Source organism: Eptatretus burgeri, chromosome 16 (genome assembly GCF_056783735.1).
Source record: "Eptatretus burgeri isolate ZD-2024b chromosome 16, Ebu_testis_v1, whole genome shotgun sequence".
NCBI classification, from domain to species: Eukaryota; Metazoa; Chordata; class Myxini; order Myxiniformes; family Myxinidae; genus Eptatretus; species Eptatretus burgeri.
The window spans coordinates 63,269,962-63,295,244 of record NC_140976.1 but is presented as its reverse complement, the minus strand read 5'-3'; the positions used below and the strand labels follow the sequence as shown (position 1 = coordinate 63,295,244).

The 25,283-nt window shown below is 46.3% G+C and overlaps 1 protein-coding gene across 2 annotated transcripts in view; it reads right to left on the bottom strand.

The window, feature by feature from the left end:
- Nucleotides 1–25,283, bottom strand: part of LOC147011197 (uncharacterized) — an 80,115-nt gene that overhangs the window by 28,002 nt on the left and 26,830 nt on the right. For both annotated transcript variants that reach the window (XM_085859062.1, XM_085859063.1), the window contains exons 5-6: nucleotides 7,754–7,927; nucleotides 3,251–3,385 (exon numbers count right to left, since the gene is read on the bottom strand). In XM_085859062.1, coding sequence (XP_085715188.1) covers nucleotides 3,251–3,385; nucleotides 7,754–7,927 — 309 coding nt within the window. The remainder of the gene's footprint in view (nucleotides 1–3,250; nucleotides 3,386–7,753; nucleotides 7,928–25,283) is intronic.

The window sequence follows — 25,283 nt, the reverse complement described above, 5'->3', positions numbered from 1 at the left end:
CTGCAGTGCTCCGAGGGATGGGCTTGGATGAACGCAATGCGCGAATTCCCCTGTAAGCGGGACAAGAATCACCTGTCCACAGGTGATGCTCTACTCCCTCACAATTCCTCACACATAGGCCTCCTTATCCACCCTTAGTGCACGTACAGTTTTATACCTCAGCTATCTGAACAGCTCAGCTCTGCCATTCAGCCTGGCCCTGCAACTCTGGTCAATGGTATCCCGTGTCTCTTGAGAGACAAAATTCTTCTTTGCCCTGCGGTGAGTTCCAAGACATCCACCGGCAACATCAAGGACGGTGGTCTTGAAGGCACTCCACAACTCTACAGGACCCCCCAAAGCACCCAGACACCCCAAATGTCAACTCAACCTGTTCGCAAACTCCTCAGCTACTCTCTCATCCTTGAGCTTGGCAACATCCAGCCGAGGCTGGGATGGTACCATTCTCCAGGATTTAAGGTGCAGAGTTGCTACAACAAGCCGGTGGTCAGTATTGAGGAACTGAGCACTCCGGTAGACCCTGCAGTTCTGGATCATCCTCCAGCGACCGTCAACAAGGACATGGTCAATCTCCTTTGCCACACCGCCAGCATTGGAATACCAAGTCCAGCGATGAGCTTGTGGGTGCTGAAACCATGAACCAGCCACCCTAAGTCCATGACTTCTTGCAAAGTCAAGGAAATTAGTGCTATTCTGGTTCATAGTTCCTGACCCATGGGGACCAACACACACCTCAGAACCATCCCTATCAGTTCCAGTCGATGCATTGAAATCCCCCAAGACTAGAAGTCTATCTCGTGGCGTAGAATGTGTAGAACTCGAGCGTGGCGTAGAATGTGTCCTTCACGGTGAGGTCACTCGCCTCAGTCGGAGCATAGACAGAGACCAGGGAAATGACACCTAAGGAGTGACGAATCCTTAGTCTCATAATATGCTCTTTGACCGGTGTTACCTCAATTATCATTGGGGTCAGCATATTGGACACAGCAACAGCAACTCCTTGAGTATGGTAACCATCAGAGCAACCAGACCAATAGTAGGAGTAACCACCCACCATTATCTCGCCGCAATCCGGTCTTCAAACCTCAGAGAGTGCTGCAATACTGATGTCCAAACGCTTGAGCTCAGATGATAACAGAGACAGGTGGTCATCCTCTCTTAGGGAGAGGACATTCCAGGCACCCACCCAAAGGGACCGCCTCAGGTTAACCCAAGGAGACCGCCATCTGGTGGACGACACCTCAGCACCACTCCGACACACTCTCCCGCAATCTGACCCAGGGATGTTACCCTGTGGTTTCCCTCCTTTCATCAAAGATTGGGGGTCCCGAAGGCTTTGCCTCAATCCCGTCATCCGGTGAGCTGCCCTGCGAAGGGAAGCTGCGCAGGAGGTACTCCCACGGAGTGGGTTTTCAGATTTTTTTTTTTGCGTTTTTGTGTTTTGCGGAATGAAGGGTTTTACAGTGGCCGGAGTGCAAATGCTGCCACCAACCTCCTCATAAAAAGTAACCCAACTGCAGGAGGACGTCTGCAGACACAGTTGGGCACTAGATATGGATGGCCATTGGCTCACAAGGAGCTCCTCCGCCCTTTGACATGTTTTGTTTTTAATCCTGCTGGGTGTCCATATCCAAACACCCTCCTCACCAAAAAACCTGGTGGGGGAGACGGTTTAGTCGCCACCAACCCGACCATGCAACAGGTTAGTACAGGTTTACATGGTACCTGTAGCAGGTCACAGATCTATCCTGACCTGACAATGGACCAATCAACCTTTTCCACCTACTGGGCTCCTGAAAATCCGCTTGTTACTATGGAACACCATTGAAACTTACCAGGAGTGACAGTGTGGTGTGAGATATCAGCATTGAGCATCCTTGGGCCATTCTTCTTTGACCAAACTGTTTGCCATTGTATTTTGATTCAGAGCAGGTGACTCTCTCTATCTTGGACATACTGCTTCTACTTTCACAACAATGTATGAACACCCTCAATGTCAGATATGAATTCAGTGCTGTTTCTGGATATATCTTGTGCTTTTGATACAGTCTGACATCCCGCATTACTCTCCAAACTTTGCTTCAGGCATCCAAGCACAACTCTACACATGGCTGCAGAATCCTCGACTCTCTTAGCCATCATGTGAAACTCAATGGAATTCTTTCATCTCCTCTCCCTGTCAAGGCGGAATGTTCTGGGCCAGTCCTATTCCTGATCTTCATAAATCATCTCTCTGACTCCCTGGGAAATCCTCTTTATCTATTTGATGAAGACGCCCCCCTGTGTCGTGACATCCCTCATCATTCAGACAGACAGGATGCAGCCGCTTCTCTCTCTTCAGAACTTTGGAAAAAAAAAACTTGTGAAAGACGGAATATGTCTTTCGATCCTGAGAAATGTCACATTCTCTCTCCGAAAGGATCATGTGGCAACCACTCTCTCCCCCCCCCCCCCCAACACTTCCTTAACAATCCTCATGAGGATGTTCAGTTGAAGTTGTCATTCAAACTCATGGGTCTCACTGTCAGCTGTGATTGTTCTTGGGCAAACCACATTTCAAAGTTGGCCTACAAATCCAGCCATCGAATGGGCATCCTCCATCGTACAAAGTCCTTCTTTGGCTCACCTGAACTCCTATTCACTTACATGGCTGTCATCCACAGCTTGATGAAGCACTGCTCTCCCCTCTGGGCTGGATCCTCTGGCTTACATCTTGCTCAGCTTCATGATGTGGAAACCAAAGCCTTCAAGATCATTGCAATGTCTCACAATGAAGCTCAGTCTATGGGTCTATCACTTTACCATTACCCACAGGTCGATGGTGTGTCTTCTTCCCCCTCCTTTCTGGTCATGCACCCCTCTGCTCTTTGTGCTTTGCCCCACCCCCCCCCCCCTCGCCGCAGGTTTCTGCAGGTCTCACACAGTCCACCATCAATACTCTTCTGGTGAAACTACTGAAATCCAGGATTACTGCTCACTTCCACTCATTTGTTCCTCTTTGAGGCCATCTTTGGAGACAACTCACTCATTCTCTTCAATCTCATTCTTTCCCCCTCTCTGACACATTCCCGAAAAACTAACGAACCCCCCCCCCCCAACTCCTTGTAAAGGCCTTGGTCATCATTGTTGAAACCAATTATTGAGATTTCCTGCTTATTATGAAAAACCTTTTCACTCATCATCTCGTTAACAAAACAAAATCATATCAGTGTTTTTAAACTCAATGGAAAGTGCAAAAGAAACTCCATACCCAGTTAATGTTGATGACTTTCTTCAAGAGAGACAAACACCATATTTGGAGGAAGCTCCAGGTTGAGTGAATCCGGTGCAATGTTGACTCCAAAAATGATCTTGCAAAGCAACATTTCAGGGATAAAGCGCAGTTCTGCAACACAGAAAAAAACAAAAAAACAAACAAACACAGACACACGTTCGAGTTAGACAATGGAAGAGGTGATTTAGCTATTCACACGACTGTTATATCCACATCTCTACATATTAAAACAGCTGCCGTGCCGGATATTTACCTCTGATTTACCCAACTCTTGCTCCTCCAATGGCGTCAACTTGCATCACATTTCCTAGTTATCTTGCATTTCATATCGATATCTCATTTACTCTTCTGCCAGTTTACTTCACCATAAGATAAGTAAAAGAGCCTACACTTTTGAAATAGCCCATGGGATCTTATTCATGAACATGATTACATCCAGGCATCCTGCTTCACATAATTCCCTTTATGGGATGTAATGCTTCATGATTGACACCATGACCTGCCACCGGCAATGCACTCGAAAGATAGTTTAAGCCCAATACGTTTCTCTTTATAACTACATCATGGACGGAATGCAAGACGAGGCACAGTTATGATTAATTTGTCAATCAGTTTATCATTGTTTCAAATTTAATTAGTCAAAAATTCGTTTTTGAAAATGTTGAAATGTGATTAATTTTCCCATAATTTCAGAATAATTTTACCATGAATGTGGCACCTTTTCGAAGAGATGTATAAACTGGCTATCATAATTTTCCAAGTACGCTTTTGATTGATCTTTCTGCCATTGACCTTTTCCCTCTAAAGAAGAGTGAAAGGTCATTTCAAAAATTGTTGAGGCCTTAGAAGTTATGGAAGTGAGTGCCTTGGTAATTGGTATTAGGTTGGAGAGCCTGTGACTTGATCAAGGCTGAACAAAATCTTTGAGGCATTACTGAGGAAGTTAAATGAACAGGAGAGTACGATAGCGCACAAGTTGTGTCTCGCTATCGATCAGAGTATGAAGGAAAGAAGAAATGCAAATCTTGATGGCTATGCTATTTGGAGGACCCAAGTATACGTGCAGCTCACTCTTTGAAGGTGACTCTGGAATGAAATTGCAAAGAAGGAAAGACATGGTAATGAAAATGAGGTCAAGAAAGATGGTGGGGATCAAACTGTTGATGAAACAGCACCTCAAACAAAATTAACAATGCAGATAAACTAGAGGCTTTGGTATCAGAAAATAAGAAACAAGGAAAAGCAAAGACACTGGGTCTGGAAACTTCACCCCAAGAAATCTTGAATTATTTAAACACAGAAATGTTCGTCCTGGAAAGCATCAAGGGATGTCCAAATTAATTGGAGGAGGTATAAAATGCTTTGAAGATTAAATACCTCCATCTTCTGTTTAGTTGAGGTAGAGAGAAGTTAAATGCAGTTCGCCTCTGTTACAAAACTGTGCATCTCTTTGAATGAGGGGACTATTGACAAGCTCTGTTCTCTTCTGTCTTATTTCACGAAGTGGAAACAATAAGTTCTTTCTTACCCTTTTCAGAAGCATTTCATTTGTAATCATTTTAATCAGTTAATTATTGATTTAGGAGAAAATGTAATCATTCACCACTTTTTACCAACCAGAGAGTTGGTGTCAAAGCCACCCAATGCTCGCCTGTTTATGCATTTATCGTTTTTAAAAGACTAGTCTAATAATATTTTTTATAAAGCATTGCAGTGAAGTCTGATCCAAATAATTTTAAAGCAATATATGTATTTGTATATTGTAATCAATAAAAATCGTGTGGTCGATAAAAAGCATTGGAAAGGAAAAAAACTTTAACGTTGATGTGCTACAAAAAAGTTAAGTTCAAAACAGGTCAAAAATTTTAAAAATTTGAAATTATTTTTTAATTTCAACTTCACTACATCAATAATATACCCAAAAAGGAACCTCCATGCCAAATATCAGCATCCCAGTACACATATTAAATGAATGGCAAGCTTCTAAATAACATGTACCAAAAACTTTTACATTTTCACACGCTCACGCTGACGCTGACGCTCACGCTCACGCTCACGCCGGGGGTATCGCTATAGCTCTCTGTTCTTCGAACAGGCGAGCTAAAAATGATTCACCATGCTGTGGCTAGCAGGATTGCCGAGAGGTATGCACACTCACCTCAAAGCTGTCTAGCCTGAGTTTGAGTCATGACTCAGCAATAAACTGTCATCTCAGTGTTTCACAGGCAGGGTGATTCAGTGTGTGCGCCGTCCCTCGGATGGAGGATAAACGGGAGTCCCATCTGCCAGCATTCGTTGATGGATGTTAAAGATCCCATGGTGTCCTTGGTGAAGAGTAGGTGAGCTATCACCAGTACCATGGGCAAATAAATTCCTGTCCTAACCTTAGTTTAACATCAGATGTGGCATTTTAATGTTCTTGTAGCAAAAACGTTCTTTGATGAAGCAAGGACAAATGTGCCCATGAGCAGCGTCCTAAAGGTTTTGTCGGCTAAAAAAAAAAACATTTTTTCTTTAAAACAACAACAACAACAACTTCCGATATTTCGTCACGTGCCTTGATTAAGCCAATAGCGAAACGCGTCATAATGTATTTATGTATTTACAATATATCGTGTATTTACGAAATAAATAATGTATTTACGATATTACAATAAGATAAATGGAATAATCTTTAAATAGTAACGTGAACTTTTCGAAACTTAAAAGCAAATGTCGGAATACATTTAAAAGTTCATGATAGACGCTCTCAAAAGGCACCGTCTATATGAGGATGTGTACATGTGCTCATCATATCTCCTCATAAGGAGATCCGGATCTTATATATACAAGAGCTAGAGATTAAGGTTTTGTCCGAAGAAGAAGAGGAAGAAGAAGAAGAAGAAGAAGAACAACAACAACAACAACGCCGAGCTCTCTATGAGCAGCATTCGTGACGCGAGACGCTGCTAAAAATAAAAAATAAACCAATGTCACCCGCAGGGTGACCCGTATCTTGCCAAAAGGTGACCACGTGTGACTTCTTTAAGGTCACACTGAGGTGAACAGAGCTGCTATCCACCAGGAGCCACTCCTTGAGGAATATCTGCCTACGAGAGATTCCGATGAGAATCGTTCTAGAGTAGCCATGAAAAATATGCTTTTGCCTCATAACATCACCAAATGACGTCATAATGTCTCAAGCTTGACATATCTAGAAAGCACTCATCGAGGTGTTCAATTTGAGGTACTACACGATATGGTTCCTAAAACTTGAAAATTTGACCTTGGGGTCAAATATGTTTGACCTCAGGTGCTAACCATGAAGGTCAAGGCCAATCACCACCAAAAATTAATCAGCTGAGCGCCAGACAGTGAACTACATTCCCATGAAGTTTGAAGACGATCCGATCAAAATTACTCAAAAAATAAGGGTTTCGTCGACTCCCCTGATTTGCGCCAAAGTGACCTTGACCTTCAAAATTTTGTGCACTGAAAGGGACCTCTATAGGCCTCTGATATGCGAAGTTACAAAAATTTCCAATGATAACTGTGCTCTGTAGAGTGATTTATACATGATTACAGAACAAAAAATAAGAATAAAAAAAATATATGAAGGTCAAGGCCAATCGCCACCAAAAATTAATCAGCTGAGCGCCAGACCATGAACTATATTCCCACGAACTTTGAAGACGATCCGATCAAAATTACTCAAAAAATAAGGGTTTCGTCGACTCCCCTGATTTGCGCCAAAGTGACCTTGACCTTCAAAATTTTGTGCACTGAAAGGGACCTCTATAGGCCTCTGATATGCGAAGTTACAAAAATTTCCGATGACAACTGTGCTCTGCAGAATTTTATATACGTGATTACAGACAAACAAACAAACAAACAAACAAAAAAAAATACATACAAGCTGACTAACATATCTTGCAAAAACTTGGTTTTGGCAAGATAATAATTCTAAATTTGTCTTACCACAACAAATAGTGTGTAAATATATATGCACATAAACATATACATACACACGAGCAAATACCACCCGCCCCTTCGCTGAGAGGAATACTGAGGGAGGGTGGGAGAAAATGAGAGGGGGGGGAGGGAGAGAGAGAGAGAGAGAGAGAGAGAGAGAGAGAGAGAGAGAGAGAGAGAGAGAGAGAGAGAGAGAGAGAGAGAGAGAGAGAGAGGGAGCCAGAGAGAGGGCCAGAGAGAGCCAGAGAGAGCCAGAGAGAGCCAGACTAATATGAATCATCCTGCTTGTAAAACACTCAGATGATCGTTTATAGCTGGGTTGGGATTCAAATTTTTTAAAGCGAAACAGCCCAGAGGTGTGCACAACACCACAAGGCCATTCCACCAGCCCTTCCAAGTATATATTACAATACGCTTGAGAAAAGTCATGGTCACAAGTTGAATGTGTGTGAGAAGGATTTAATGAATGCATGTATTTTGTTTTATGACAAAATTCGTCAAATGTAATCTGCCGAATGTGTTCCTTACCTCTTTCAGTGGATTTCGAAAGAAACTGAACACCCACTCAAGGACGGTTGGTTCTGTTTTAGGTAGAAATGGACAAAACCATGTGAAAACGGCCGATATTACGGTCCAGGCAGCAGGCAGAAAATATACAATTTCTATTCCTGTGGAAGTTATCGAGAGAAGTCTTGAGTGTTGCTGCAGAAAACAAAAAAACACAAAAATAAATGAATAACCACACATCTTGTTTTTTATTTTCCGTTTCCAACAATTCCATGTCACACTCACACTCACACTCACACTCACACTCACACTCACACTCACACTCACACTCACACTCACACTCACACACACACACTCACACACACACACACACACACACTCACACTCACACACACACTCACTCACACACACACACACACACACACACACACACACACACACACACACACACACACACACACACACACACACCGAGGTTAGGTTAGGTATGGGAGCATGTGCCGGAGCAGCGCATCGCTGCGTCCACTTTCCACTGGTCTGGCCATCCCCCAGGCAGATGGATGGCCCATCCCCATCTCCTTGGTGTGCCAATGAACCTGCTGCAACCAAGAAACATGCGGTCGTCCCATTGTCCTTCTCCACTCACGAGGTGAGCAGGATCAGCGTCAGAGAAACGAGCCACATGTCCATACAGTCGCAGCTGACGCTCTCGGACAATGCAGGTAACAAATCTCATTTGAGTCTCTCTCAGTAACCGCTCATAGGACAAAGTCTGACCAGCGATAGCCAAGGATTCTCCAAAGAGATCTGCTACTGAAGGAGTTCCTAGAATTTAATATAACTAGTACGTGCCCGTAAAAATAAATAAATAAATAAATATTCCAACCGCGAGCAAGAAACAACAACCACACAGGCCGTTTCTTCGCTCTCGCGTGCCCATACATGCGTGGCCCGGAAGTTCACATATCACAGTTACGATTATTCGCAATTTAGGTTTTAATGGCCAATTATTCAATTAGCGCCAACGTATTTTACCTTTTTGCAATGTCGTGGTAAGGAAAAACAAAAAGAGAAGAGAAGAGAGAGAGAAAAAAATTTACTTCCTGGTTTGGAGCATACCAGCACTCTGATGTTACCGAAATTTATGCACCATCTAATATGAAAACGATCATAACTTGGGGCATTGTGTTTATAAATGCGCATAAGAAATCGAGAAATTATTAGAATACACGAAGTCATCACTCTCCGGAAGCCCGTACGTTGTAACCGGTAATGGGGAACGCGGCTGAGCTTCCCTTCCCCCATCGGCCACGCCCACGCAATAACGTGTCTTGTCATTGGTTTGGTAAATAAATGGTCATAACTTCGGAAGCACTTGTCCGATTCATATCAAACCTTGAAAAGGCACATCCTCAGGTCCCCAGCAATATATCTGACAAGTTTTGATTAGATCGGATCAGTGGTTGTCGAGAAACAGTGGTCACACACACACACACACACACACACACACACACACACACACACACACACACACACACACACACACACACACACACACACACACACACACACACACACACACACACACACACACACACACACACTGCTGGAATTATAGATAGATTTAAAGGATTGCTGCAAATTATGTGAATTTCATAACATCTCACATTCAACTTGATTTAAATTATAAACCTCAAAACATCGTTCCCTTTCCTAAATTAAAAACCTTCACCTGTAAGCAACTGAATGATTTCCCGATCGGATGAATCATCAGCTGGGCACCTTTCCTCCTCAAGGTTTCGACCCATTCAGCCCAGAACCTCTCCAAACAGATCCACAACCTCGGTAATGGATCCACATCACGACATTACCGTCAACAGATTTACAACCTTAGTTGCGTCCAGGCAGTCAGTCAACCCATAAATGCAACATCACTAATCAGACTTTACTTCCTCATGCATTTAATGGATTATAACACATTCGATAATGTGATAATCTTTTGGAGTAATAATAGTAGAGGACCCCACCATTGAGTCCGTGACCCACCATTGAGTCCGTGACCCACCATTGAGTCCGTGACCAAGTTTCTGGAACCAATTTTTCAATGCAGATTCTGGTATATGGGGCCAAAAAAAGAAATTTTAGCAAGGGTACCCCTCTCAAAAGTGCGAGCTAACTCCACCAGGGGGCGAAATTCAAAATGGCCACCCAAAATCAATATTGTGGTTCAATTTCACTTCTAATTAGTCTAGAACATTCGTTTTGGTGTCTAAATCTATGTTTTTGGGGTCATGGATTTCAAATCTGACCATAATAATTATGTATATGCAATACCAGAGGGCGTCTTACATATATATGCCTATACGGAGACTTTTTCTCAGTTTTGGGGCAGACATTACACTCGGGTCAGATTTAAATACTTATTATTATGGATGTAATTCTATAAACCAGCTGGCAAGTCTATATCTGCAGTGCATGTACAAAATCGTAGTTCAGTATGTACCGGTTTCTTGATGACAAAGTACAGATGGCGTGGAAAATTTAAAACCAGAGAGTTGGTGTCAAAGCTACCCAATGCTTGCCTGTTTATACATTTATCGTTTTTAAAAGACTCATCTAATAATATTTTTTATAAAGCATTGCAGTGAAGTCCGATCCAAATAATTTTAAAGCAATATATGTATTTGTATATTGTAATCAGTAAAAAATAGTGTGGTCGATAAAAACATTGGAAAGGAAAAAAACTTTAATGTTGATGTGCTACAAAAAAGTTAAGTTCAAAATAAGTCCAAAAATTTTTAAATTTGAAATTATTTTTTAATTTCAACTTCACTAATTCAAAAATATACCCCAAAGGAACCTCCATGCCAAATATCAGCATCCTAGTACACATTAAATGAATGGCAAGCTTCTAAATAACTTGCATCAAAAACTTTAATGTTGATGTGCTACAAAAAAGTTAAGTTCAAAACATGTCAAAAATTTAAAACATTTGAAATTATTTTTTTATTTCAACTTCTCTACATCAATAATATACCCAAAGGAACCTCCATGCCAAACATCAGCATCCTAGCACACATATTAAATGAATGGCAAGCTTCTAAATAACTTAGACCAAAAACTTTAACATTTTCAAGCTCACGCTGACGCTGACCCTCATGCTGGGGGTATCGCTATTGCTCTCTGTTCTTCGAACAGGCGAGCTAAAAAATAGTGTGGTAGATCAAAACATTGGAAAGGAAAAAACTTTAACGTTGATGTGCTACAAAAAAGTTAAGTTCAAAACAGGTCAAAATTTTTTAAAATTCCAAATTATTTTTTAATTTCAACTTCACTATATCAATAATATACCCAAAGGAACCTACATGCCAAATATCAGCATCCTTATATACATATTAAATGAATGGCAAGCTTCTAAATATCTTGCACCAAAAACTTTAACATTGATGTGCTACTAAAAAGTTAAGTTCAAAACAGGTCAAAAATTTTAAAAATTTGAAATTTTTTTTTTATTTCAACTTCACTACATCAATAATATACCCCAAACGAACCTCCCTGCCAAATATCAGCATCCTAGTACACATATTAAATGAATGGCAAGCTTCGAAATAACTTGCACCAAAAATTTTAACATTTTCACGCTCATGCTCACGCTGACGCTCACGCTCACACCGGCGGTATCGCTATAACTCACTGTTCTTCGAACAGGCGAGCTAATGACCTGACGGGGCGTATAAGCATCTCTTAAACTTTTGTTCAATCATGCTGTTCATTGAAGATACATATCCTTATCATTGTTAAGTCACAAACAGATCCAAAATGTAATTAATTATTTAGTTAATAAATCATTGACACCACCAAAGATAAGACTATATATTTACTAAAATATATAAGAAGGCATTATATAATGTTCAGTTTCAAGTTGATATTTTGTTTAATAACAAGTAAGGTTCTAAATTTCGTAATGGATTACATGATAGATTATTTACCTAATACATGACTTTTTTTTTGCAGATGATAGATAGCAGAGAAAGCAGAGAGAAGAAACGAGGGAGTGGAGAAATTGGCACTTGCATCCTTTGCCAAGGAGACTGCGATGAAGACAAGAGTAACACGCCAATTGAAGCCTGGGAAACATTGAAAAATCACGCTAAGAACTGGGAGGGACAAGGTAAATATGGCTCAGTGTATGATGAGGTTGAATGGGAAAATGGTCTTCAAGGAGTCTTTTACCACAAACTGTGTAGGGCCCAAATTGCAAGTAAAGACTAGCTTTCCAAGACCCATAAACGAAAAAAAATCTGAAGAAAAAAGTGCTGAAAATTGTCCTGATCGTCAGACACCTTTGTCATCTAATAATCTGGAAAACAGTTTCAAATCAGAGAAAGTTACGTTCCAGCTTTGGTGTAATTACTGTAATACATGACAAAAACTTGTGTGTCTAAGTATGTTGCCTGAAGATACAAAGCATCCAGGGAGAAACAAATGGCACATCATCCAGCAGTGGGATGCGTGGAATGTTTTCAAATGTCATACAGTTCACCTTGAAGATGATAGTATGAGAAACAGACTCATAGCTTTGATAGACTCTACTCCTGACCCATTTTCAGCTGAGACTCGCTATCATCGCTCTTGCTGGAAGAAGTATATTCCACGTAAATCAGATGATTTGACTGATCAGCAATTTCACCTGAATTGTATTCACCCATCCGAGGTTAAACAGAAGTTCTTTCAGCATGTCCGAAATGTTATCTTTGAACAACATGAGTTTCGCAGTTTACAAAGTCTGCTTAATGATTATACCAGAATGCTCAACAACTTTGGATTTACAACTACTGTGAAGTCCTCTACACTGCAATCAATGTTGCAAGACTAATTTCATGGAAAAATAGGTTTTCATGACCGACTGCAAAAGAACAGAAGCTCACTCGTTTTGGACCTGTCAGTGGGAGGATCATATTGTTACGGCTGTGGAAATTCGCAAACCACCATTTAGGTCACGTAGGTGAGATATCTCTGTAAGTACATGTGTAGTTAGCCCCAAACCCGTTGTTTAGAGGGAATAAATGTGATTCATTCGGGCTGCGACGCTTTGAGATCGCCGTTTTTCTGTTCTATCTCTATTTTGAACCAAACGCCATCACACAACAACCAACAACCACAACGCCGCTTCACAACAACAACGCCAACAGCCACGACCTTTACCTTCACAACTCGCTCCCACATCATCGCATCATGCCATTCCCAAACGCACCATGACCATCAAACCACCACCATAAACCCTCCACCACCCTCAGCTCCCTCCTTCTACTGCCATTCCCACACCACCTGTGAGCACCGAGCGTCGGGCTGTCCTGGGCTCGTACAAGATACGCGCCGAGCCGCAAGTGCAAAATGCGGCCTTTCCGAGGAGAATTCGGATCAGGAATGCTACACGCCCACTTCTGATCCGTCCAATCAGCAAGCGCGGGGCGGCTTGGCCTCGCCTCCAGGCGCGTCTGTGTGGAATCGAGATATGCAAATTCTAGGATCAGGGGAGATTCACGCCCCTTTTCCTCCGTCCAATGGGCGAGCATGGCTCCGCCCCCGAGCTCATCCTGATCTGGAAATTTGCATATGGGTTCTCCTGCTGGCCTATAAAATGCCGAGCAGAAAAGCAGAGTTGAGTGGCAGAAAAGCGAAGAGAGTTTTGGGGCAGAGAGAAAGAAGAGTTGTTGCGCAAGAGTTGTTGTTGCGAGGCAGTCAAGTCGGGTTGGAGCGCGGAGTGGAGTCGGGAGGGGAGGGCGTCCAGGTGGTTTTCTGCAGTCGGCTGAGGAGAATTGGGGGAAGAGTCCGAGGAGCTCGGGGCCGAGGCATGGAAGAAAGCGGTCGGCGATGAGGTCGCGGTGGAATCGCTCGTCACGGGACCCAAGCAAGCCAGCTATACTCCTTCCCCAAAGAATCAACAATTCCCCCTTTCCCCCGCGCTGAGATAGTGCGAAAAGGGGGCCACATTCCCACCCCACTCCAAGCGGTGCCAACGAAACCCGCGAAGGAGCACAAAGTCGGGCACCGCCGCGCTGCCACATTTGCGGCTCATCACGAAGACGCGGGTAGGACCACCCCCCCCCCCGGTCTCACGGGCCTGGCCGCTCCTCCAGGTCCCGCGCACACATTGGCCTACGGGCCCGTCTGCCCCCTTGCCTATGAGGGTGGCTTTCTTTTCCTTTGCTTTTGAGTAAATGTGTGTCGGCGCCGTCTGTGAAGTAAAACTGTTTCAGTGTTGCCGTGTGCTCGCGTAGTCGGTAGTATCTCTGCGTCATTGTTTCTTTTGGTGCATTTGCTATATGTGTGCTCTCCGTGTGCCGCGGAATAAATGTGCATTATGTTGAACTGTTTTCCCGTTTCGCTTCGTCTTTTCTTTAATTGAATCTCCATCTTGCTTCACGTAACGGGTTCGTCGTGGGCTTAATACGCCCGATAATTAATCGGAACCGTCGAGGCCGACGATAACACCGCTCGGTTATCCCGATAGCACGGAGCGGATCGCTTAAGCGGCCCGTGTCCGGAGTCGACCTGCGGCGAGGTGCGATCGCCCGGTCTACAATCCATGTGGGTACTTAGGTAGGTCGAGTTTGGCGAACAACCCTATCCCACGCGGGTGGCCGATTGGCACGATCGTGGTGAGGCCGAAAGGCCCACCCGTGAATGGCTGCGGGCGATAGTTCCCGGAGGGTCACGACAGAATTGTCCGTCCGGTGGGCGACGTGCCGCGATTCGAGTCACGTGGCCGTTCGCACGCCGGCGGGAGCGAATTCTCAACACTGGTGTCAGAAGTGGGATACAAACCCATCCCCCTCCTCGCAACACTGGTGTCAGAGAGCGGGAAACAAACTCTCCTGTCTCCAGGTAAATTCACGGGGAATCGGTCCAGGGGTGAGAGGAGCGACCCCCGATTCCCTCCAAATTACGAGCGATTTAAATTAACCCCTTACGAGAAATAAGATGGAGTCTCAAGGCGAGCGGGAGCCGGGGGTAGTAGGAATGGATGTAGAATGTGTAGAATCCATGGCTCAGGATGAGAACCCCGAGCAGGAAATGCTTATGGTACAGGACGAACTCCCCCAAATGAACCCAGAGCCCGAAATAGGTGCGGCGGCGGCCGCGGTGTATGACACCTCCCTCCCCCTCTCCGCCAAACCCCCCCGATCCTTGCCGAATCGGCTCAGCTGAGTGCGCCCAACATGGCCCAGCTATGCGCCATGCTGGCAGGAATCAGTGGGGACATGCACGAAATGAAAACGAAAATGGATACGAATACTCAACAAATGAAAAAAGAAATAAAAGGCATGAACGAAAAAATGGAAACAAACATGAAGGAAGAAATAAAAGAACTGCGGGGTGAGATGCAGCAAATAGGCCGAAGCCTGCAGGCGGGCATGAAGGCGACAACGGTGGAGCTCAAAATGTCGACGCCGCGTGTGGGAGCGAACGAGCTGGGAGGGGGTGCAACGGCTGTCAGGCCCGTGGTGGAGGCGGGTAAGGAGAAAATAATTGGGGGGGCGTGTTGGGCGAGACTGGTAAAGGTGTCGGAGAGAGCAACAGTGACGGTGACCGAGAGGGAAAAACTAATTAGGGTGACGGAGACGTGCACGAGGGAGACAAGAGACGAGGTGAAAGGAATTGGGAGGGAGAGAAAAGAACAATTAAGACGGAAAGCAAGGATGAGGTACGCGGAGATCGTGAAAGAGCAAGGAGTGAAACAGAGGGAAGGACTGTAGCGACTTAAGGAGAAAGCAAGGTTGACCTACGTAAAGATAAGGGAAAGACGCCAGAAAGAAGCAGAGACCAATAGACACGAGGAGACAACAGAAACTAATAAATGTACAGAGCCACGGGAGATAGATAGTGAATTGGACGGGGTTAGTGACGAACACACACACAGGGAGTTAGTGGAGGATAATGGGGGTGAGCTCGCGGAACGTGTAGGGACCCGGTGCGAGCAGTTGGATAGCCTCCTCCAGGAACGAGGGGAGGGAGTATGCCCCCTTGAGGCGAATCACTACCAGGTGGGTTCGGTCGTGCTTTGCGGGGTCGATGGGAGGAGTGCTGCGAACGGGTGCACGGAGAGCTTGGGGGGTATAGAGGCCCCGGAGACCTTTGTGGGGACACGAATCCCCAGTGTGGTTGTCCCGGTGTGTATGGTGCAAGGTGTGAGTGCGTCCCCGTGTGTGGAAGCGACCCCGTGTGTGAGTGGTGTGGTGGTGAGTGTGCCGGAGTGCGTGCTTCCCAGCACGCCGTGTGTAAGTGACAAACCGCGGGCGAATACCTCCGCGTGTGTGAGTGGTATGGTGTGTGCAAGGGAAATGGCACGAGTGAGTGAGCGGCCGAGTGTGAGGGAGACAGCGTGTATAAGGTCGCTGTGTGTAAGGGAGATGTCAGTTGGCATGCGGGAGCACGCAGCCGCGTCTCCCGGTGTGAATGTGATGGAGTGGAGTGTGAGCGTCGTGACACACAGGTGTGCGTGGATCGAATGGCGATGGAGACGGCGACAGAGAGACGAAGGCGAATAGCGGCCGTAGCTATTGTGAGCACCGCGCCCGGTTCACCCAGCAGTGAGCGCGAGTTCCGTGCTGTGCAACGCACGAGGCCGCCACGTGCTCGCTTGCGGGAGTGAAGCCCGGTCCGGAAACGCCAGCGGTGGATTTGCCGATCCCGCGGACGGACAAAGTTTAGGCAGGATTTTGGATTTGGACCGGACGGGTTCTCCACGCGGGCGTGTGTGTTAAGCTCCAACGGGCAAAGCACATGTGTTCGCGTGGGGAACCCCTCGAGACGTGAGGCTTATGTTTTTTTTATGCGCCGGGTGACGTCATGGCGCGTGTGTGGTTGGAATCCGGCAGGAGGGTGAATCCCTGCCGGATGGTACCGTCCAAGAGGGACGAGGGACGCGAACAGCTGCCATGACGTCACGCCAAAGGTGTGCGTCTGTGAATTACCACGCTGGTGCGCAGGTTGCGAGTTGCCACGCTGGTGCTGCGCGATGAAAAAAAACAAACCAAAAAAAACCCAGCAAGCCTCGTTTTCGGGTGAACAGGATTCCTGGGCAAGGGGTGGATGATCCCCTTGGCCAGGGCACAGGATGGAACTATTCAGGAGGAAGGGTTAGCTTAGTTAGACCGGCTTCATGGGGCAGGGGTAAGTCCTCATGGGGCCCGTGGAATGGATTAGGCATCGGGATGTAGTTCAGATTTAGGTTGGGAAAATGGAGTATGGGATTATTTTGAGGACAGAGACAGACTTTGAATGTGTAGAGGGGACGTAGCTTAGCTACGTAGCGTTAAAAGGAACGTGCTATAGTGTTAAGGGATGACGTGGGAGCACGAGTCAATTAGGGGAGGTAGTTAGAAGGATGGCAGAGTTCAGCGCTGTGTGTGTTGAAGAGTTGTGAAGTGGAAACATGTGCTTGGTGAGTGAGTGAGGCCAGCGGGTCTGTGTGAGTGGAGCGAATGGGGAAAGCATGGTGCGATGAGTGATTGGGGGGAGGAGTGACTCCCGCCCAAAGGACCCCGGGGTCAGTGTAGACTGAGTTAGTGGGTTAGTTAAATTGACAAATGGAAGTCGTTTTGCTGTTGGTGGGAATGTAGGCTCGATACCCATTTGGAGGGGTGCAGGAGCCCTGTTGACGGGCTGGGAGCGTGGCTGCGAAAGGTGAGTATCGCTGAGTGGGTACCCCGGGCACCAGGCGAGTCGGCCGTAGTAGGCCAAGGGCCCATGGGGGGCCGGGATAGCGTAGTGGGCATGGGTGCGTCCGCTTGGTGCGGGGGCCTGGGGTGCCATTAGCCGCGTGGGCAGTGTTGTGGGCATGGGTGACCCTCGGAAAGGGGCCCGGGAAGCCAGCCTGCCATGTGTGCGTTTCAGGGGAGGTGCCATGGGGGGCACTCCCCAGTGTTTAGGGAGCTGGTAGGCTCGGAGGCAGTGTAGTGCCCGGGGGTGCCACCGTCGGAGAATCGGCAGAGGGTAGGGCCTGCCAAGGGAGCCACGTGTCCCAGCCATGAAACCGTGTGAGGGCACGGGAAGAAAATTGGGGGGCGAGGCCCGAAATTGTGAGGACACCAACATAGGCGACAGAAATCTGGGTTGATAGAACCAAAAGTTTAAGCGAGAGGTGCTTGTTGAAAGCCGCGGGGTAGTTTAAGAGTTAATGGATAGGGTAGATTAGGAAGTGTACCCCTCCGCACCATCCATCCCTTCGCTCTCGTTGTGGGCCACTAGACCCACTTTGGGTTAGATCGCTGAACTCTGGGGAGGTCATCCTGAGGCTTCGTTGGGCCTCGACACAGGACGCTAGCTCTCCCTCATTCCCCTCCGGGAAGGGAACGTAGGGGTTGGGAGTAGGCTAGGGGACGATAGGTTAGCCGAACCAGGACGATAAAGGGGGTTAGGGGACGAATTATAGTGGGAGGTATAGAGATTAAAAAAAAGAATAATAAAAAATTAATTAAGTTGGGGCTAAATTGGGTTTGACAAATTAAGGGAGTGGGTATAGACAGTGACAGGCAAAGGCGATAGGTGGGAGGGAGACCGTAGGGTAGGTCCGAGCCCGCCTTCTGAGTGGCCAGCACCACCGCACTCCCTCCACCAACTTCCAACTTCATCTGCTGGCTGTGTTGCTTCAAGGCCTGTGCCGGCCCACTTCATCTGCCGGCTGTGTTTTGCTGTGCTTCAAGGCCTGTGCCGGTTGATCATCTGTCGGCTGTTGCTACAGCGGCCTTGTCATGCCATGCCTTGCCTGCTGCCTTTGCCATGCCATGCCCATGCCCGTTCACCAGCCCCCGTTCAATTTTGCTTTGCCCCCCCCCCCCTGTTCATTGCCATGTGCGCCAGGATCATCAAGCAACAGTTTGCAAGCTGCGAGAACTGCCCTGTTGGCAGCTACAACACGGGCCTGCAGTGGCGGCCTGTGCACCGTGTTTGCGTCCATCCATTCATCCATTCATCCATCCATCCATCCATCCATCCATTGTGTTCATTGCGTGTGCCACTTGAGCTGGCACGGAGACTGCGTTTGAGCAGCCCATGCACCGTTGTGGTTCACTGCATTCATTTCAAAAGGGAAGGCCTTGGACTGCGTGTGAGCAGCCGGCCACGCTCCCTGTCACCTGCATTGCATGAGCCAGAGACTGCATGCGAGCAGCCTGGCTCCCTGCGAACTGCTTTTCTCTTTGCAGAGTCCATTGATCCTGGGCCATGGTTTAGTGTAAAATTTGTAAGTTAAGATGTATTGTACTGTAAATATGAGTGCGCCTCCGGCATGTCTGGCTAGCGCCGGCAATTTTATTTAAGTCGTCTGTGCGAGTGGGTTTGTTGAGTTAGTAACTCAGCCCTCAGGTTATTTATTTTGGGGACACGAATACCATGAATGTCGCACTCAGAGATCCGAAGGTAAAACGTATTAGGGGAGAACTACACATGATGGCACACGAGAATTTGACGACTCGGGACAAGTCTGTAAAAAGGGGAGGGGGTAGTGTTACGGCTGTGGAAATTCGCAAACCACCATTCAGGTCCCGTAGGTGAGATATCTCTGTAAGTACATGTGTAGTTAGCCCCAAACCCGTTGTTTAGAGGGAATAAATGTGATTCATTCAGGCTGCGATGCTTTGAGATCGCCGTTTTTCTGTTCTATCTTTATTTTGAACCAACCGCCATCACACAACAACCACCAACCACAACGCCGCTTCACATCAACAACGCCAACAGCCACGACCTTTACCTTCACAACTCGCTCCCACTTCATCGCATCATGCCATTCCCAAACGCACCATGACCATCAAACCACCACCATAAACCCTCCACCACCCTCACCTCCCTCCTTCTACCGCCATTCCCGCACCACCTGTGAGCACCGAGCGTCGGGCTGTCCTGGGCTCGTGCAAGATACGCGCCGAGCCGCGAGTGCAAAATGTGGCCTTTCCGAGGAGAATTCGGATCAGGAATGCTACACGCCCACTTCTGATCCGTCCAATCAGCAAGCGCGGGGCGGCTTGGCCCCGCCTCCAGGCGCGTCTGTGTGGAATCGAGATATGCAAATTCTAGGATCAGGGGAGATTCACGCCCCTTTTCCTCCGTCCAATGGGCGAGCGTGGCTCCGCCCCCGAGCTCATCCTGATCCGGAAATTTGCATATGGGTTCTCCTGCCGGCCTATAAAACGCTGAGCAGCAAAGCAGAGTTGAGTGGCAGAAAAGCGAAGAGAGTTTTGGGGCAGAGAGAAAGAAGAGTTGTTGCGCAAGAGTTGTTGTTGCGAGGCAGTCAAGTCGGGTTGGAGCGCGGAGTGGAGTCGGGAGGCTAGGGCGTCCAGGTGGTTTTCTGCAGTCGGCTGAGGAAAATTGGGGGAAGAGTCCGAGGAGCTCGGGTCCGAGGCAAGGAAGACGGCGGTCGGCGACGAGGTCGCGGTGGAATCGTTCGTCACGGGACCCAAGCAAGCCAGCTATACTCCTTCCCCAGAGCATCAACAATTCCCCCTTTCCCCCGCGCTGAGATAGTGCGAAAAGGGGGCCCCGTTCCCACCCCACTCCAAGCGGTGCCAACGAAACCCGCGAAGGAGCATGAAGTCGCGGCACCGCCGCGCTGCCACATTTGCGGCTCATCACGAAGACGCGGGTAGGACCCCCCCGGTCTCGCGGGCCTGGCCGCTCCTCCAGGTCCCGCGCACACATTGGCCTACGGGCCCGTCTGCCCCCTTGCCTATGAGGGTGGCTTTCTTTTCCTTTGCTTTTGAGTAAATGTGTGTCGGCGCCGTCTGTGAAGTAAAACTGTTTCAGTGTTGCCGTGTGCTCGCGTAGTCGGTAGTATCTCTGCGTCATTGTTTCTTTTGTTGCATTTGCTATATGTGTGCTCTCCGTGTGCCGCGGAATAAATGTGCATTATGTTGAACTGTTTTCCCATTTCGCTTTGTCTTTTCTTTAATTGAATCTCCATCTTGCTTCACGTAACGGGTTCATCGTGGGCTTAATACGCCCGATAATTAATCGGAACCGTCGAGGCCGAAGATAACACCGCTCGGTTATCCCGATAGCACGGAACGGATCGCTTAAGCGGCCCGTGTCCGGAGTCGACCTGTGGCGAGGTGCGATCGCCCGGTCTACCATCCGCGTGGGTACTTAGGTAGGTCGAGTTTGGCGAACAACCCTATCCCACGCGGGTGGCCGATTGGCACGATCGTGGTGAGGCCGAAAGGCCCACCCGTGACTGGCTGCGGGCGATAGTTCCCGGAGGGTCACGACAGAGTTGTCCGTCCGGTGGGTGACGTGCCGCGATTCGAGTCACGTGGCCGTTCGCACGCTGGCGGGCGCGAATTCGCAACAATATGTTGAAGCAGCACGTAACTGTTGTGGTATCAGTGATGAGGACATATTTGAAGCAGCTGCTCAAAGGCTGAAAGCTAAATTGGCTAAAGGATCTAAATTGTCATGGCCACCACACGTCGAGCAGTTCGTAGAAAAGGAAGAGCAGCAACAAGTCTTGATGCACTTTCTGAAAAAGTTGAGAAAAGGTCAAAGGTACACTGCAGACAATCAGTGTGAAGACCCTTCCTTGATCGCACAAGCATCAGTGCTTGAATCCTTCATCTCAGGTACCACAACATCTTTTAAGGTACAACTTTCAGGAACAATGCATGCTCTGACGAGGAGCAGGGAAATTGATGACCTCCTCAAACGCTTCTCCTTTGGCACAAGTTACAAAGACGTACTGCATTTATATGACGCATGGGCAAAACATGATATCACAGAAAACATTTGCCCAGCAGAACTTTCTCAGGATACTCCAGGTGCTGCAATCATGGACAATGATGACTTCTCAGATGACACACTGACTGGTGCTAATACATCTCGTCATACAAATGTTTTGTTTGTACAGCCGGAAAACATCATCAATGTTCCACCTGGCCCCGAGGTACCCCTTCAGATCCCCAAGTCTGCAGAAGTCAAGCAGTTATGTCTGAATCAGCATGTTATTCAGCCCTACACCACAATGAAACAAGGTGTACCAGCTGTACGACCAGAACTAGACTTGACACCGCAAAACACTGATATGCAGCGAAAGAGAGGGGTCATTCATACACTTGTACGGCTTGATGAAAACTATTCGGACAAGTCCCCTAAGTCACAGCCAGTGGGTGCTTTTGCTGGTTTCCAGACGACAGTTCAACCTGTTGTAACAAAGAGTAAGCCATACTACTTCTTTACATATCCAAGTCCTCCTAACAAGATGGTAGTACATGAGGTAATGTGCAGAGTCGCTGCGGCAACAAAAGCCAAGGACATGCCTTTCATTCTGTTGGTTGGTGATCAACTTGTGTATGCCCACATTGTGCAGATCAAGCACGAACATCCGGAGGAATTTGGTGTCATCTTTCCCTTCATTGGGCCTTTCCACATGCATTTCTCCTTCATATCTTCCATGAACAAACGGTTCTATGGATCAGGCTTGTCAGATATATTAGTGGCAGCAGGAGTAATTGCAGACGGCTCAGTGGACCAAGCTTTAAAGGGCAAGCACTATAAACATGGCATGAGGTGTATGAAACTGATGTATGAAACCCTTATGAGACCAATTGTCCAAACTGGAGCTTAATATGGCAACACAGTACAATCAGATGCAATAAAAGCAAGTCTGCAGGTACTTCAGGACAAATCAACCTCTGATTAAGAACGTCAACGTGCATATATGTTCCTGGAAGGAGAGCCAGAAGTTATGAGTGTCGTCTCTCAGGAATTAGAAAGATTGGAAAGCAGTGACAGCCCAATGACAAGGCTCTGGTTGAGTTTCCTGGACATGACTGAAATTCTAATGATGAATTTCCATGCCTTGAGAACACAGAACTGGGACGAGTTCAAGGCATCTGTCAGGATTATGATTCTATGGCTGCAAGTGTATGATAATACAAACTATGGGAGATGGCTGGTAGAATTCTGGCTGGAAATAGAAAGTCTTCCAGAAGACAAGGCTCAGTTTATGGCAGGTGGTCTGTTTGCCCAGTCCATGACAGGAAAACCATATTCTTGTTCGCCCCTTGACCTGTGGATTGAGATGAGTATGAACAAGGGTTCAAAGTTGAAGGCTGGATGGCTTAAGATTTTGAAGAATGAGAAAATGCTGCTCACACAAACCCGTACAGTAAACATTGTCAACAGGGTCAGGTCATCTTTGCATGGAATTGCCTAATCCAGTGAATCTGAACAAGCACACAGTGAAAATACCAGAAATCGATTGGAACTTGATGAAAAGGCTGTACAGGATTTGCAAATGTGTATTAATGAATTTGAATGCGACCCTTTCAATGTGGAAAACATTCTGCAAAGATCGAATGTTCTCAGCAACCAAGTCTTTCCATGCAAGTGTCAAGAAGAATTCTAGAAGAAGCTTCAGCAATCCTCCACCAACAAATGAACAAAAAGACAAAAGACCTGCAAAATCTGAAGAAATGGAGACCAAAGCAATGGCATCTATCATTGCAATGGCCGAGAAACATAACAAAATATTTGTTTTGGCAGATGTAATGGAGTACAGAGTCACTGATGAATGCTTACAAATCTTTAACATGAATGGCTCAATGAGGAAAACTCAGAAGTCAAAGCTGATTGAAGTCCTCGACTTAGAAAGCCTTCAACATGTCCCAGGTGATTACGTAGCCATAATTGACATGGGCTTCATGTGGAGGTCATCTCTTCCATCAGCTGAACAACGGAATAAACATGATGGCGAGGTGTTCACTTGGTCTGAGTATGCTTCAAACATGCTCTCTTTAATACTGAGGGGTCACACATCCGCTGCCACACTTATCCTGGTGAATGATCCTTATGACTTACCATATACTATTAAGGACAGTGAGAGAAGTATGCGAGCAAGTAAACATGGTAACGGAGGATTCAGAAACATTTTCATCAGAGCAGAGGAAAGCTTCCCATCACCAAAATTACTTGCTGACCTCTTCAGTAGTCCTCGCAATAAACAGAGGTTGCAAGTATTTCTAAAGAACCAGTTCAGAATTATGTCAACCAGCCTCACAAACAAACAACTGATTTACTCCGTCAGACCTGACTGCGAGAATCTCACCAGAGGGGTTAAAGTGTTTGACTATAAGTGCAATCACATTGAGGCAGATACTGTGATGTTTTTCATCTACTCACAGATTCGCAAAGTTGACTCTCAAGTACCAATCATACTGGATGCTGAAGATACTGATGTTTTGATGCTTGCTGCTCATGTTGCTCACAGGATTGATGGCATTTTAGGAATAAAGCGCAAAGACACCATCATTGACTGTTATTCTCTCTGTGCAAAGAATGTTGCTGATGTCATCATACCATTGATATCATCATACCATCATACCATCATACTGATGTATGTGCATAGTGGTTGTGATACCACAGCTGCCTTTTTTGGTCATGGCAAAAAATAGGTTTTTGAGAAAGGAGTGTGCCAAGGGGCCACACCAATTCTGCAGTCAGTTGGCAATGAAATTCCAGCCTCCAATGAAGTTCTGGACAACATGGCCATTTTCACAATGCGATGCATCTATAGTGACAAAGTCAGCCAAACACTTGGTGAAGCCAGAGCTCAGAAGTGGAAGCATCTCAAAAGGAAGTCTACATCAAGAATACCACCTGACAGAGATTCTCACAACTTGAAGGTGCAGCGAGTGAATTATCAGTCCTACCTGCTTCTCAACTTTGATAAAAGTGAGCTCATTCCATCCCCACTGAACAGTGGGTGGAGGCTGGAGAATGGAAAATGTGTACCCCAGAGGTATAGTAAGCCAGTTCTACCAAAGGACTTAAGAGAATCTATACAGGGTGTAGATGAGGAGGAGATGCCAACATCTGATGAGTGATATTGAATATGATGATTACAGTGATATAGAGAATGATTAATTCAGTAGAATTTAACTATGACAAGTACATGTATGTTCATGTTTGATATAGCTGTGTCAAAAGTTGTGCACACACATTACCTTCACTTTGGTACTTAAGAATTGATGATAAGTTAACTGTCAAATGTCATCAGTTTCTTGCATTTTTAACTGGGCTGATGGCATTCAGGGTAGTACAGTCAAGTTATATGTCGGAGAGTGGAAAAAAGTCCAAATATAGGCAAATATAGTGTAAAACGCCCTCTGGTGTTGCATATACATAATTATCATGGACAGATTTGAAATCCTTGAGCCCAAATACATAGATTTAGACACCAAAACGAATGTTCTAGACTAATTAGAAGTGAAATTAAACCACAATATTGATTTTGGGTGGCCATTTTGAATTTCGCCCCCTGGTGGAGTTTGCCCGCACTTTTGAGAGGGGAACCCTCGCTAAAATTTCTTTTTTTGGCCCCATCCACCAGAATCTGCATTGAAAAATTGGTCCCGGAAACTTGGTCACGGGCTCAATGGTGGGGTCCTCTACTATAAATGTGTGTGTGTGTGTGTGTGTCAGTGTGCGTGTGTGTGTGTCAGTGTGTGCGTGTGTGTCAGTGTGTGTGTGCGTGTGTGTGTGCGTGTGTATGGTGTCA